General features: G+C 40.4%; 1 protein-coding gene across 1 annotated transcript; it reads left to right on the top strand.

The window, feature by feature from the left end:
- Positions 1–1,682: 1,682 nt before the first annotated feature.
- On the top strand, positions 1,683–13,668 carry LOC104544260 (cytochrome P450 2J6-like). Its single transcript, XM_010189081.1, has 9 exons — positions 1,683–1,853; positions 3,030–3,192; positions 4,065–4,214; positions 5,371–5,531; positions 7,882–8,058; positions 9,309–9,450; positions 11,805–11,992; positions 12,661–12,802; positions 13,490–13,668. The coding sequence occupies exons 1-9, from the start codon at positions 1,683–1,685 to the stop codon at positions 13,666–13,668; spliced, it is 1,473 nt and encodes a 490-aa protein (XP_010187383.1).
- Positions 13,669–15,134: the final 1,466 nt, after the last annotated feature.

Here is a 15,134-nt window from a genome sequence, read left to right as displayed (position 1 = left end):
TTTAAGTGGAAAATCTTTGAATATCTAAAAGGCCAGGGAGAGTACTCTATTGATGCCAACTGAAAAATTTGGATCAATTGGTGAATTTTAAGTAAATTTTGTATAGTTACACTGGATATAGAGCAGATAAAACCACTAATCAGAATTTATTTTTAAAGAGAATTTTTTTCCTGTTATGGTGGAGAGCTAAATTACAAATTAGTGCCTTGAAAAATAAGCTTTCTTATTGTAAACAGACAAAGCTTTCATAGAAGTGGCCCTTTCGTGGTTAACACACATTAATCAGTTGTGCTTTACCAGTAAAGAAGTGCAGTGGCTGAAGCCCAACTGAAGTGGAGGGCTGGAAACTCTGGGCCAGCAAACTCCAGGCTGTTCTTTCTGGGTAAGTGTATTTCATGTCCCAGAGCCACAAATCCTGTGAAACAATTTCTGTCCCAAGGACAGGGCACTTGAAAGAAGCAAGCTGATGCACAAGTCCTCTTGGCAGGTTTTCAGAAGATTAGTGAAAGCGCATTTCTTTTATGGGCATTTTGCTTTCAGAGGATGGGTGTTATTCAGAGGGGAACATTTAGCCATTGGCATCTCAATCTAGGTCTGTGATACAGAGCTATAACTGTCATTGGTATCTGGTGCCCAGAATCCCTCTCACATGGTTTTTGAGGTCTGACTGCAGGTGTGTAAACTCCCCTGATGCCAGGTTTGTACTTCCTGCATTTTGTTGAGGCTTGGCAAAGAGCCTTGGCTAGAGACTGCATTTATTCCCAAATTACCAAGGATGGCACATGCGTGTCATGACTAATTCTTGCTGGGGCCCTTAGTTGTGGTTGTAGATCAAGATTCCTAGTAGGTTTTTTCCCATGGTTTTTGTTTTGGTTTGTTGTTGGTTTTTTTAAATCCACGTGTTTCATAATAGATGTACTTTCTATATGCATATGCTTCATTTATGTGGCAAGCTTTCAATATCGTTTAGGGTGTCCACCTTTATGTCAAGATTGGAAGGGGAAATTCAGAAGCAGGCAAAACCCTTGTCGAAGTTGACTATTGCAGGTAGGTTAGAGAAAAAAAAGAAGTGAGGTTACATATTAAACCACTTATGTTTTCAATTAAATTTGAAAGCCTAACAAATTTTGCTTTTTGTATTAAGCATTAGATATTTGTATATGTACCTTAAGATAAATATGGGCTTTTAACTTTTATCAGCCTTGCCATTACTGGACATATGTATATATGGAATATCTACAAAACATCTGAAAATCTCCAAGATTTAATATCCACTTACATTTGCATGCTTAATTTGTATGTATGGCTATTGCTTTTCTAAAAGCATTCATGTATTATTTGTAGAAGCACATATCAGCCACAATTGTTTCAGAAAATGGGATGGAGAATTTATGTGCGGATTTTAAGACACTGTTCCTACAAATCCTTGGATACATATTTGATAAATATAACCTGAATGAGAGGAAGGAACGGGGTATGCATCTGTTAAATATGCTTGAGCATGAGAATGTAATGAGTGGGACAGAAAGGGAGTGGCTGATAACAAAGAGGGAGGGTTAGGGGCGGGGAATAGTTATTATATGAAATTTAAACTCTTGTGAAAAAACTGGTTGAGCAACCAGCCTTAATAGCTTCAATGGACTATTTTCAATAAAGAGAAGCTACCAGAAGCAGCTGTTAAAATGTTTTCAATAAGTCAAGTTCTTATAGCCTTGGCTCTGCTTCTTCTAATCACGCAGTTTTTAAAGTTGCAACAAGTACGGAGACAGCTTCCTCCCGGACCAATCCCTCTCCCAATTTTTGGGACCTTGATACAGCTGAACTTTCAGGTTAATCGTGATGTCCTCATGCAGGTATTTATTTTCAGATGCTCCTAATTGTTTAAAAGTCTTTGTAATTTCCCATTTCTCTCATTGTTTGCTGTATGAAAACATCCTCTCCCGGTGCTACATTGGTAACATAGTGTAACTGTGTAACTGGTAACTGGCCACTGTGATACTGTGCTTGGTTTGGTTCAGGACTGATGGTTTGGTTGGTAAAATAAGAAAAAGTTATTGCAGCATGAAGTAGTTTGACATGCTAAGAAAACTGGTATTGGAGGTTCTGAATGTGTGAAAACCATTCTGATGCTTAATGCCATCACCTTTTAGCACTGAATTTGACAAATTCATGTGAAACTTGATCTCCTTCATTTGAAAATGGATATAATTTAGGATTAAATACCTTTAGGGCTAATATATCAGATTTGCAGTTAGAGAAAAGAAATACTGTTTTTAAAAAATTACTTTCACAGCATGGATTTTGAACTTTCTGAGCACTGGCACTCCCTAGCTTGAGCAGTAAATAGATACTTACGATGCACTATGTGTGTGTATGCTGCTTTGTATTGACAGGATCTAAAAAAAAAACCATAAACCTTTTGACAGTTGTTGTTTTGAGGACTGCTTCTGCACACAGCCACCTCTGTTCCATTCTGCTAGTTCTAGCGGTGTGTTCAGGATTCTCAGTGCACAACTCCAGTGGCTTCTGTCACTGCAGTTTGGATGGGGCGTGCTAGTTACTCTGTCCAAACAGCAGGTTCAGGCAGGAAGTAAGGACCTGCTAGACAGAAGGTTCTTACTCAAGTTCCAGTACCTAAATATGCAGATGGATGGGGAGAAAGAAAACCGTAACTGGTCCAGTCTCTGCTTTTACTCTATTTTATTTGAAATAAATTCATTCATAGACAATACCCTTTATCACATGTGAACTGAGCCTTGGCTTATATATGGTAATAAAAGCTACCTGATGTTCCTTGGTGTATATCTGTGGCTCTGAAAAGCTGGAATACTCAGTTGTTTCCCACAGTAAATGCTGAAAAAGGCGTTCATGCTTTCTTACAGGTAATTTGTAATCTTACGGGAAAGATGAAGAACATCCTTCCACCTTAGGGCTGGTCCTGTAATCAGTGTGAAAACAGGTTCATCCTTGCTTTGTTTGCAGTGTGTGAGATTTAATCTGTGCTTTCCTGGCTTCTCTCCCATCTATAGCTGGCAAAAATTCATGGCAACATCTTCACCTTATGGTTTGGATGGGCCCCGGTGGTTGTACTAAATGGGTGTCAAGCAGTGAAGGATGGCATGACCACACACCCTGAAGATGTTTCTGGGAGACTCGTGTCTCCATTCTTCAGAGCAATGGCCAAAGGAAAAGGTGAGGTTTTCTTGCCATAAATATTGCACAGAAACATCGTCTTGACAAATTGCAGCTCTTCTGTAGCTTGTAACCCCTTCCAAAGGACCACAGCAGCAGGGTTGTCTATGAGGAGTGACCGCCAGGTGAACTGTGAGGGAGGAAGGAGTGAAATAGCCTTTGGATAGTGGTAGGAGGAAAAGACCCGCAAAAGAAAAGATCCATAATACTTTGTGTGAAGTATTCACTGGAGCAGATTCAGAGATGATGAGATGAGGCAGTGGTATGTTGAAATTCCCAAACTCCTGATTTCCATGAACACATGGATTATGAAAAAACCTTTATTTTATTTGGGACCTCAACTTTTTGTAAGGAAACCAAATTCCTTAAATATCTGTAATTTGAATTTGTTTCAGTCATTGGTGATTCTCATTCTACATTAAAGACCCTTTTATTATATGATGTTTATTTCTCCTTTGTCACAAAGCCTAAGTACTGAACTTTCCTGCCCTGTGGACAGGAACTTTTCTTCCTGACTATGGACAGTCAGAACTTTCCCCTTTTCCCTTCATGAGAATCATTACCCTGCTCAGGCGAGCTCCAAGCACAGAAGAGTGGGAGGCAAGCACCTCAGCATCTAGAGAAGCAGCTGTCAAACGCTGAGATAACTGGTTTTCTTGGTTCAAGATTAACCCTGCAAGTCTTCTCACTAGTTGAGTTTGTCTGTTTTAGCCCTGCCCATGTGCTTACATGCCACAGCTGTTCCCTTGTGTCTTTGTGTTCATTGGAAACGCAACACTTTTGTCATTCTGTGGTTTGGTAAATCTTGTAATGTAGTCTTTGTCTGTAATCAACATTAGCATGATAAAAAGCTCTTCCTTGAATGGATGCAGGGATTATGTTGGCAACTGGTCACACCTGGAAGCAGCAGAGAAGGTTTGCACTGAGGACCCTGCGCAGCCTTGGTCTGGGGAAAAGAGGCCTGGAGCACCGAGTCCAAGAAGAGGCCCGCTACCTGGTGGACTTCTTTGCAAGTATGAAAGGTACAGCAATAAATACTGTCTCGTTTTTGTCATTAGTCTGAGGTCTTTAGTGCACTAACTTCTCTGTCCTGCTCTGAAATTCAGGGCAGCTTTTGTTCCACAAGGGAGCATGCAGGATCTTACAGTGTCTATGTGGAACAGATTGAAAATGCAAAGATCCCAGTCCTGTGTTTTCACACCCAGTGGGAAGCTATTCTCATTCAAAGTTGTTTATAAAACTACTAAAATTGGGAAGCAAAACTGGAGCTTATTTATTATTTATATCACAGATACTTCCCTGAGTCTTCTCTTCTCCAGACTAAACAGTCCCAGCCCTCCCAACCCCTCTCAGTTAGGAGCGTGTCAGTTGGATTTCCCAGTACCCATCATTATGCAAAGGCACTGTACATCAGGACATGCTGTGGCTAGCACTGGATCAGGTACAAGTAATTAAAGGGAGCTCAAAATCCCATGGTTTAGGAACTAGGAGAGATTGAGAGGTGACAATATGTGGTGGAAAAAAAGGCCAGACCAATAAGTTGCCAATCAGAATTGTGTCCAACTGGTGTTGGACAGTTGTGTTGACACATACACAAATACAGTTGCTTACAGTAAAAGTGGAGTCACGAAATAGTTTTCTTAGGACTATGTTTTCAAATAGTTTCTTTAAAATTAGTCACTATATTGTTGACACGATTGAAAGAACTTTATGACATTTTATCTTACTGGAGGTTCTACATCTCTAGCAAAGTCAGACAAACTGTAATACTATGTATAATACTGTATGTATTTATGTCCTTGCTGAATGAGGCCACCTCTCTTATTATGGTTCTCCCCTCAGATTCCCTCTGACCACAGTGCTCTCAGTCATTACCGTGCTTGAGGCCTATTTTGAATTTGTCGGGCAGTGAATTTGCATAGAATATTTCTCTAAGTTTGCTCTACCATATTACAAAATGTTTTACACATCTGGCATTTCTTTATGGTACCATGAGTTCCTGGGATTATGAGATTGCATCATGGTTGTGAAAAATCACTTGGATACTACAGTTCTGGAAGAAGATTGCTGTTTCTCTGTGAAGTGCAATGCTCTCTTGCAAGTTTTCTGGGTAACCTGTAATATTCTGTTATTTCAGACAGGAGACATTAATGGTCACATTTATTACTATGGTTGCAGGGAAACCCCTGGATCCTTCTTTCTCCCTTGTTCATTCTGTCTCCAATGTAATTTGTGCTGTTGTTTTTGGACATCGCTTCTCCAGAGAGGATGAATCCTTCCATGAACTGATTAGAGCCACAGAGTATCTATTCAAATTTGCAGGCAGCTTTATTCATCACGTAAGTAAATGATCTGCTGTCTTTTTTTCTGAATAAGACAAAGTGAGAAATGCAGGTAGCTGTTAGGCAAAAGTTTTTGAGTGGGTGAGTGATGTTCCACGCAGCTTTGCTGGGCAGTGCAATATATAAAAGTGTGATGGTAACGCTCTCCATACCAGCCTTGGTCATTCGTGTTCATTGTCCTATATTTGAGTGCTGTGATGAGGTCGTTTTCTCCTTTGCAGCAAGGCACAAGCTGATGATGGACCGCTCCTGTGTCATGTTTGATACTCGGTTTCTCAACCTCCATGCACAACAGATTCCTGCTTTGGGCATGATGATTGTTAAATACTAAGTGTCAGGTCTAAAAGTGTGATTCACATGCCAAGTTTAGACACTGTTTTATATACAGTCAACAGAGAGAAGAATGATTCAAACCCCTAAGTGTTTTGCCTGTGGCTATGTATCTCCGTTTTCTCTGTAAGAAATGAAGACAAAGATTTCCCAGAGAAATTCCAGTCCTTCGCCCTGAGTGAGGAGCAGCTCTAACTGCAGGCAGCAAATACAACCATAAGCATGGCAATCAAAACAAACAGCGCTCTTCTGAGAGCCAAAGACTTCTCTGACACTAGAAGAGGGCTGCTTTGAGCAGAAGTACATTCAAAGTTGCCCGGGAGTTCTGATTCAGCTTCTAAAATTGTCCCATAGATCTTGTGCAGTAGCTTCTTAATGTAAAACACATAAGCAATCCCTTTAATACAGAGATTTCTGGCCCCATCCCATGGTGCATTCTTCTCACAGAGTTATGATCAGGTTCCCTTTTTGGTAACCTAGCTCTGGACCTATAAGTTGTCTGTAGTGGTGGCAGGCGAGACCTGCTTCTGGGACAGAGAATATACCTCTTCTTCTCTCCTTCCTATCCTAGCTTTGCTTTAGTCCAGTGAATAAGCTGCTGTCCTGGAAAATAAGAACAGGGGTTCAAACCATTCCAGGGGGAGGGTTGAAATCTTTCTGGCTATAAAGAGTACTCAGTGTTATGTAAAAAGTGGACATTGCTGTGTCCACATCCCCATTTCTTGACTGAATTTCATGCTGCCAGGCACTGAATAGGGGAACGTTGTGGACTGGGCCTCTCCAGAAAGGGAGGAGGAGTTCTGGCAGGACTGGAAGCCCGGAAGGTGGATGTGGTCAGTTCCTGTTGTGAAGGGTGACAGCCAAGTTCCACTTACAGTTAGGGTGCCATAGGAGTCAGAAAGTGCATGCATTTGAGAGCAGGAACGCACATAATCCGAACAACCATGTGTGATTAGTCAGACCACAGTTGTATGTAAGGTTTCTGAACAGATTTTGAAAGGAAAAAAATACCAGACGTGGAACAAAACAAAAAAGCATATGAAGTTCTATGTGAATTTACCAAGGGCGGGGCTATGACCTTTCTGTGATAAAGCAACGATTAGTTGATAATTGGATGCCTGACAATAAGAACTGATTTTCCAAAACGATAGAAGTATCGTCTGATTCAGCCAGACTCCAGCCAACACCTGACAACGTGTGTTCTGTTGTATAATGAGCAGAGTATGAGAAGAGCTCCGCAAAATGAGAATTGAGAAAGGATAGATCCTCTGCTGGTAAATAAACCATCAGATTGTGTTTCAAGCATGAAAAGAACTTCTAAGAGAAAATACGCTGCAGATAGAAGAACAATGTCTACAAATCATCCAGGCATAAATAATGAACTTTGTAGCTCTCAGAATAGGTAGAAAGCACCTATTTGTAGGCCGTATTTTCCCAAACACTAAGAGAGAAGTGAAAAATTAATCTGATTGTGTCAGCTAACCCCTTCTTTTCTAGAGGAGGGCATGCAAAAATGTCAGAAAGCTGCTTCTCAGCTTTTCTAGGTTTCAAATATTTCAAGTTTTGAGGGATAACTGAGGTTGTGCATCAGCCATTGCTTTGGGTTGTATCAGCTGGTTTGACACAGCCCGGCGCAGACAGTTTGCAACGGCTTTGCTTTTCTTCCTCCCTGGTATTCTCCACTGGAGGGCAGGATCTCCCTTTTTAAATGTCTGATAACAGTTCTTTGAATACATGAATTGAATAATTGAAGAAATTAATACAGTACATTATAATAATTCTAATTTGGCTTGTGATTGAGCTGAAAGCCTGTGGAACTCTGAGTCTTACCTCTAGAAATTATGTAGTGTACTGTTTCACAACTTGAAAACATGAGCATAGTCTTTGTCAGAATATTTTACTAATGATGCCACTAACATATGCTAACATGAATATTACCCTCTCTTTCTAGTAGGCCTAAACTGCATTTTCTAGCAATAGGGACTTTGTGGTACCTCTTTGTGTGTCACTCTTGCAGCTGTATGAAATCTTCCCCTGGTTAATGTCCCGTCTTCCCGGTCCTCATAAGAAGGCGTTGTCTTGCTATGATGTCCTGAGCAATTTTACAAGGAGAGAGATCAGAATGCACACGGAGCATGGGATACCAGAGGAAATGCAGGATTTCATTGACTTTTACCTGGCTCACATTGAAAAAGTAAGTATTTTTTCTGTCTGATAGTATGTTCATGCGGAATAAGCTGAAATTTTGTGGGAAATAAGATGTTATTGGGGTTACAAGGCAAGAGTGGCTCAGAGAGCTTGACGAGACATCCAGGGTGGAGGGTATCTATTCTTACAGCCCCTGCAGACATGGGCAGTGGCTGCTGCTCTGGAGCGGCTGCTCTTTAGTCTTTTAGCATGTTTCTTATGCATACTTATCTGTATTTCTAGCTGGTAATTCTTTATTAATTGATTCCCATATCAGCTGCTGCATTTTTATGTCCAGAGTAGATGTCAGCCTAACTGGCTTCTAGTTCCTTGGATCCTCTTGTTTTAAATTTTTTGATGCTGGCACAATATTAACACATCTGGTCTTCCAAAACGTTTAGTTGTTTCTAAAGCTTTTCACTACTGTTCTAAGATTTATGAGACTTGAATATCAGTGGACCAGAAATTGTTTCAGTGAGCTGTTCTGGGTCTCTGTTGAGTGGAAATCATCCAAGTTTGATTATTAAAAAAATGGAACTGTCTGTAATAGTTACGTGTGGGCACTATAAAAAGATTAGGCGTTATTACAACAGGGGAAAAATGTCCTTCCCATTTTCCAATTGCTCCACTGGCTAAAGAAAGGTTCAAGACCCCCGAGCAAAACCTCTGTAAATTCAGATGATGAATTCCTGCAAACCATAACAATGTTTTTTCATGATTTCAACATATACATACATGTCCTCACACTTTGATCTGAAAACTATATAACCCCAGAGCAGCTGTACATGAGTCATTGTGGCCTTGTCGTGAAGAAGGAGCCTGAATACCACAGGTTGAGGACTTTGGACAGCCCAGTGTTCTGACCCACCCTGGTTACTGTATTGCTTGGTAGAAAAACTGAGTTATGGATTATGACTTACGGAGTGAAGACTGACACGCTGGTACACAGCTTCAGAGGAACATTTACATATGAAACATTCTAAATGTACCGCCTGTTGCACAATTAAACCAACAACCCTTTTCTGTAGAGAGTATGTGATTTAGCTTCATGATTAAGAGTGGAGTAAACATGCCTTGTCCATTTGTGAAATGTTAGCTTTTCATCTTGAAAATCATCTAATATTCTTTATCAGTCTCTGTTTCGTGCTTTAGGCAGAACACACTACAGCTTGGAACCAGTGATAAAACCCCATTTAAAGCTATTCTGATTTTTCTAACTTTCATGTATAAACCTCTACTTTATCTTACCATTTGCAGTCCAGAGATGAACTCAGGTCTACATACAATGAAGACAACATGGTTTATTCTATAAATGACCTTTTCTTGGGTGGATCAGAGACAACAAGCACTACTTTGAACTGGGGCCTGCTCTTTATGGTGGCAAATCCAGACATCCAAGGTGAGTGGATAAGCACGTCACAAATATTTCTGATGCAATAGAATACCCAAGTAATAACATTTTCACGGATCAGAGGTTATTCCCAGATACTAGTATATAGCCAATGGCATATTTTTGTGCTGGTGGATCCACAGTATCTGCATACAAGCTCTTACAGCAGTCACAGCCTTAAGGTTGTTCCCAGAAAGAGTTAGCAGTTTGGGAAGTATGTATATATACATATGTATATGTATAGGAGGTTGTGGCTGATTGAGACAGAGAGGTTGAAGTTTTTGGGTAAATGAAGGTTGTGATAGGGTAGTCAATGGAGTAAGAGGACTGGAGCCGCTGTTTGGGAAGCCAGAGGGTTTGCACACATAATCCTTGAAGGAACAGTGGCCACTGCTGCAGCCATTGGTGAGATGCTGATGGTACTTCAAGAAATTGAGTTGCCTTCTCTCTTAGATAGCTGTAAACGTGTCTGATAGCTGAAAATAATGAATCAGAAACTGATGTGTAATGGTGAGGATGTCACTCTTCGGAAACTTCAATTCTGCTTTGTACTGACTGAGAATCAGCGATGGGGGCTACAGGGATTCCTGCCCTTCACTGTGCTCTGTAGGTCGGAGAAGTAGTGAAGGTAATCCCCTAAAGGTCAATTGGCAACTTTGACTTTATATTTGTCTATCAATCCATTTCTGATCCGAAGGTAGCAGGGTGTCTGTTTAATCTGTGATTAAATTAACTCTGTGATGTGTTTGAGTTTCTTGCAACAGAAATTATTTCAGTCAGGAGAGGAATTTGATAGCTCATCTGCTATGTTTATGTATATTTAAGAAGTTTATTTTTACATCTAGCTTATAAATAACCATCAATCAGTTTCATAGAGCACTAAATGAAAATGAAAGAAAGAATGTTCTTTCATCTTATCAGATGCTGGATAACAGAAATCTCATTGTTAATTAGCAGGATATGTGCAAATACGCAGGGAAGAAGAGGATTTTAAGTGGAGGAAAGAGATGAAGATAAGAAAAAATTTCTCAACTTGTAGCTGTCAGACAAAGAAGTCTACTTAATCTCATGTTATTGCATGTTCATTATCACACAATGTAATTAAGGTTATGAAAGCATTGACTCACCTAAATAACATTATTTATCCAAATATTATATTACATTTTGCATATACTTGGGAAAGCAGGGTGTGTGCAGAATGATCCATGCCAGGCTTCTTGGGTCATACCTTGCATCTCGGTGCTCACAGTGAACTGACATCTGTATGTCTGTCCTTGTTTAATTGGTGGCTTCTTTTTGAACCCATTCATATTTTTGCCTGTGTTGCCACCCAGTACAACACTCTGCAGTTCCATTGCATACCACAAGGAAAAGTTTGGCCTCTTGCCTAATCACTGAACTGGGCTCTCCTTGCTCTCTGAGCTACTGGGACAGAGATGCATATTTATACTGACCAATCACTTCAAACTGCACTGGATCCTCAAGCAGTCATGCTTGATTTTGCAAGCTACCTCTTCATAGACGGAAATCTACTTTGCTTAAAACTCTTTCTGGATATACCTTTTAAAGTCTTGTAAGGTGCTTAAATCTCTGTTGGCAGGGTCTATCTAACATAGTGTTGTGAAGGACTGCTGGCAGTCACTGAGCAGGCTTGACGTGACTGAGCACAAATTGATCAATGCAGAATTGTGTCCCTGCATCTCAGTGTTGCTTCAAAGGACCTGGGAAAAGACTGGATCATTTATTAAAACTCTATGGCATTTTGATTGTGTGTGTGCTGCCTCTCTTGACGTTTACAAAACAAGCTGAGTACTTTTGTTAATGCTCCCAATAAATAATTTAAATCATGCTATTCTTGATCAAAAGGCAAGAAGTAGATCCATTTTCTTTCAAGCTATTTGGACATTGTTCTGGTTGGCATTGCTTCACTTAACAGATGTCCTACATAAAAACCATTTCCTTCTAATAGGGATCAAGCTTTTTAAGGCCCAGATTCACCTGGCTTAAATTCCAGAGACCTCTGAGCTTAGTGGTTCTAACTGGCTCTAGGTGACTGAGGCACCTAGCCGAAAAGAAAACTCAAAGACAAATCAGTTCTCTTGCATTTAAGTGTTAGTAAGACAACTCTTTAAGAGTTTTAAATTTTTGAGCAACAAATATGTTTTCTTAGTCTACATTCAAATAGCTTGGGACCCAGTAGTAGAGCTCCCATACGTTAAAGCTGTTGGAACACTCTGCTACTTTTATTTTATTTATAAAAGTTACTTATATTTTTGATCTAAATGGGAAATGTCTTTGAAAATTGAATCAGTGAAAATACTTGATACATTTTTCCATCTGAAATGGTGAACATTTCTCCACAGAGAAAGTGCAGAAGGAGCTGGATACTGTTCTGGGACCTTCTCAGTTAATCTGCTATGAGGACCGGAGAGAACTGCCCTACACCAATGCTGTGGTTCATGAGGTTCAGCGCTTCAGCAATATTATCTCAGTTGGTATGCCCAGGGTGTGTGTGAGGAACACTACATTGCTCGGCTTTCCCCTCCAAAAGGTATGGACACAGTTTCTCAGCTGCTACAGACCTTTCCTGCATCAGTACAAGAAGGTGTGGATTAAAATCTGTTTGTGCCAGGGTCCTCCTCTCAACAGCAGTGGGGTTGGATGCCTCTGGGCCATAGCCTGAGTGGGAACAAGGACAAGAAACCACCTGCCAGACTGAGTTGAGTGATGCAGCTCTTGGGTTATCAGTAGTGAGAGATGTCCCTGCTTGAAAGAGGGGATTTTAGCAAGTGTTTCTACAAAATAATGAACACAAACATTAGAGACTGATAGTGAGGGATACTGCAATTGAATTGTGCAATGGAAAGATTTCTGACCACATTTTTGCCTGCAGAAATCCTGTAAAGTATCCAGGGAAAAGCATGAAGGTTTGCAATTACTTTCATCAAAGAGACTAAATAATGGAAACTTCTAATGTTAGAAGTGGGAATGGGTTTAGTACAAATAAAGGTGTTTGTTTCTACTGACACAGCCACTTCCACTGTCGGGCTTGGGCTGATATTCTGAAACAAAGAGACTTCGTATTCCTCACAGTTCCTACTGGGGAAATGAAGCTACCAGCGTACGACACTGGAAGTGGACCAGCACTGGTGTCACCCAGCTGGTTCTGACTGCTGGGGCATTATTGACAGGGCTGAGCTTGTGTTCTTCTTCTTTCAGGGCACCATCGTTCTCCCAAATATTGCTTCATCTTTGTATGACCCCGAGCACTGGGAAACACCTCAACAGTTCAACCCCGGTCATTTCTTGGATAAGGATGGAAACTTTGTGAGCCAAGAAGCCTTTTTACCATTCTCAATAGGTAAATGGACTGACAGCACAAACATAAATGGTTTGGATTGGAACTGTAGAATGAAGATGTCTATTCAAAATCTACTGGGTATTTATTTTAAACCTCTTTGTGGAAAACAGTGATAAAATCAAGATTATTATTTTCAGTAGTGCTTCCCAATCCAACTATAAACATTTGTTGTACTGAACAAACAATAACATGGAAAACCAGAGATATCCTCACAAACACATACATCTCACTTGCCCTACTTTTGGAAGGAAGTTCTCTGCTAATAATTATAGTTATTGATTTGGGGCCTACATGTCAACACCAGACATACATTTGGGAAGTGTTTGCAGGCAAGTGTTCTGATGCTTTCTGCATACAAAACTGGAGCACCACATCTCCCTGGAAGAGCAAGTCCTTATTCTTCGTTTACATGATTGAATGAATTCCTTTAAAGTTGTCAGTCAAATGAAGATAAGGTTTTTGAGGTAATTGAAGTGAAACTCAGAGCAGAAGGGCTGCACAGTTAGCTATAGCTGCAGACAGGATTCTTTAAAGGAAGAATTACTTGAAATTTTGTGTCATTGATTGCATTAATTCCCAAAGAAATCCTGGAGTCAGCAAACACACCTTAGCTTCGTGTGAGGATGATTGGGATTGCTTCTGAGGTTGGGGTAATTTAGTCACTGTCCTTCCCCTCTTCCTCTGCAGGGCACCGCGTGTGTTTGGGGGAGCATCTAGCAAGGACCGAGCTCTTTATTTTCTTTGCCAACCTGCTGCGGGCATTCACCTTCCGGCTCCCTGAGGGGGTGACGGAGATCAACACAGAGCCCATTCTGGGGGGAACGCTGCAGCCCCACCCGTACAGGGTGTGTGCCATTCCACGCTAGGGTGGACGTGTGCAGCATCTATTAAGCAACCTTATTTACTTTTGTGAATGTGTGTCTTGAGACCAAATAATGCTTTTTGTCTTGGATATGAATTTCTGCTCCAAAAGCCACCTTTTGTCTCCAGCAGATAATTTTGACCCTGTTACCTGCTTTTGAAAGTGATTTTTTATTTTTTATTTTTGGTAAAAGTTGTTTTGATGTGGGACACACCCTCATTCTCAGCCATAAAGGCATCATGCAGTTCCTGTCTATTCTGCCAGATTTAAATCTGGTGCACTGCTGAGTAAGGACAAAACTGACTGGCAGACTTCAAAAATTAACTCCTTATCTCCGAGTTATCCTGTTTTCAAAAGCAATGGAGTTTGGAAAAACATAGCTGGTAAATTCTGCCTCTTTATATTACTGTTACAATTCATAACATTTCAGTCAACTTTTTGTTGATGGTCACTAATAAAAGATATGAAGGAAAAATTAGCACCTGGTTTTATTTATGGATGACTTACAATTCACTGAGCATTTCTAGGTTTGATGCCGCAGAATAGGTATAAGGCATCTTTAAATGTGCCAGAGGATAACTGGTTTGAGTCCAGCAGAGAAAAGGTGCAGACTGAAACTCAGTGGGAAGAGAAGATGCAGAGAGAGGATTTCTTTTAGGGCAGATACTTTTAATAGTTTAAAATTCTGCAAAGTTAATTTTTGGAAGGTCCTTTCTAATGGAGCAATGGTTTACTCCTGTGAGTTGCCTCCTGTCGGGATCAGCACTGGGTGGCTGCTACAGCAGATGCAAGGAGCTCCTCTGAGGGGCAGTTTGGGAGAGGACCCTGCTGGGATTAGAGCTGATGGTAAATTGAAAAATATACATGGAAAACACCAGGGACACTTTTTAGTCACCTCAGAAGTTCAGTATACGTGAAGTTACAAAGGCTTGTTGTATACACAAAATACTGGCCAAATTCAATGAAAGAGTCTATAATAGCAGAAAAGGCAAAAACTGGTTCCTGTGGTGACTATAAATTTATTTATATTGTCTGGAAAAGACTTGTAAATTGTGAGTGAACTTGTCTTTCACTGAACTTGTCTCCTGTTTCTGTGAGAGAGGCTGGGACAGCCAAGCAGATGATCATCTGTTAAATCAGTTATCAGTAGATGTTGGCTGCTCTGTGATTGAGATTAGTTTAGACAGTTTACCATGAATCACAAATTTAGACCTGTCTCGTTATTTCTAATTCAATAGCTGATGGAGTACAGCATCAAAATAGTAAGCACTTGATATTTAGCTGTTATTAAATTAAATGGCAGAATACACTAGTGAAATATGAAAGATCACATCCTGACATTTTATTTGACAGAAAACTGTGTGCCCTGTTAAAAACCGATGTCAAAGTCTCTGTGGATTTGCATGTGTGCGGGAATAGATAAGGCAAAGCAGAAACCGCTGTGATTTGGATACACTGGAACTGTCACTC

Source organism: Mesitornis unicolor, unplaced genomic scaffold (assembly GCF_000695765.1).
Source record: "Mesitornis unicolor isolate BGI_N332 unplaced genomic scaffold, ASM69576v1 scaffold487, whole genome shotgun sequence".
NCBI classification, from domain to species: domain Eukaryota; kingdom Metazoa; phylum Chordata; class Aves; order Mesitornithiformes; family Mesitornithidae; genus Mesitornis; species Mesitornis unicolor.
Note: the sequence above shows the minus strand (reverse complement) of the source record. Positions and strands in the feature narration are given on the sequence as shown.

Excerpts from the sequence above, each read along its gene's own strand:
- LOC104544260 (XM_010189081.1), top strand. The coding sequence starts at position 1,683 with ATGTTTTCAATAAGTCAAGTTCTTATAGCCTTGGCTCTGCTTCTTCTA. Across the intron at positions 4,215-5,370 it reads CTTCTTTGCAAGTATGAAAG|GGAAACCCCTGGATCCTTCT; the intron begins GTACAGCAATAA and ends CTATGGTTGCAG. Across the intron at positions 5,532-7,881 it reads CAGGCAGCTTTATTCATCAC|CTGTATGAAATCTTCCCCTG; the intron begins GTAAGTAAATGA and ends TCACTCTTGCAG.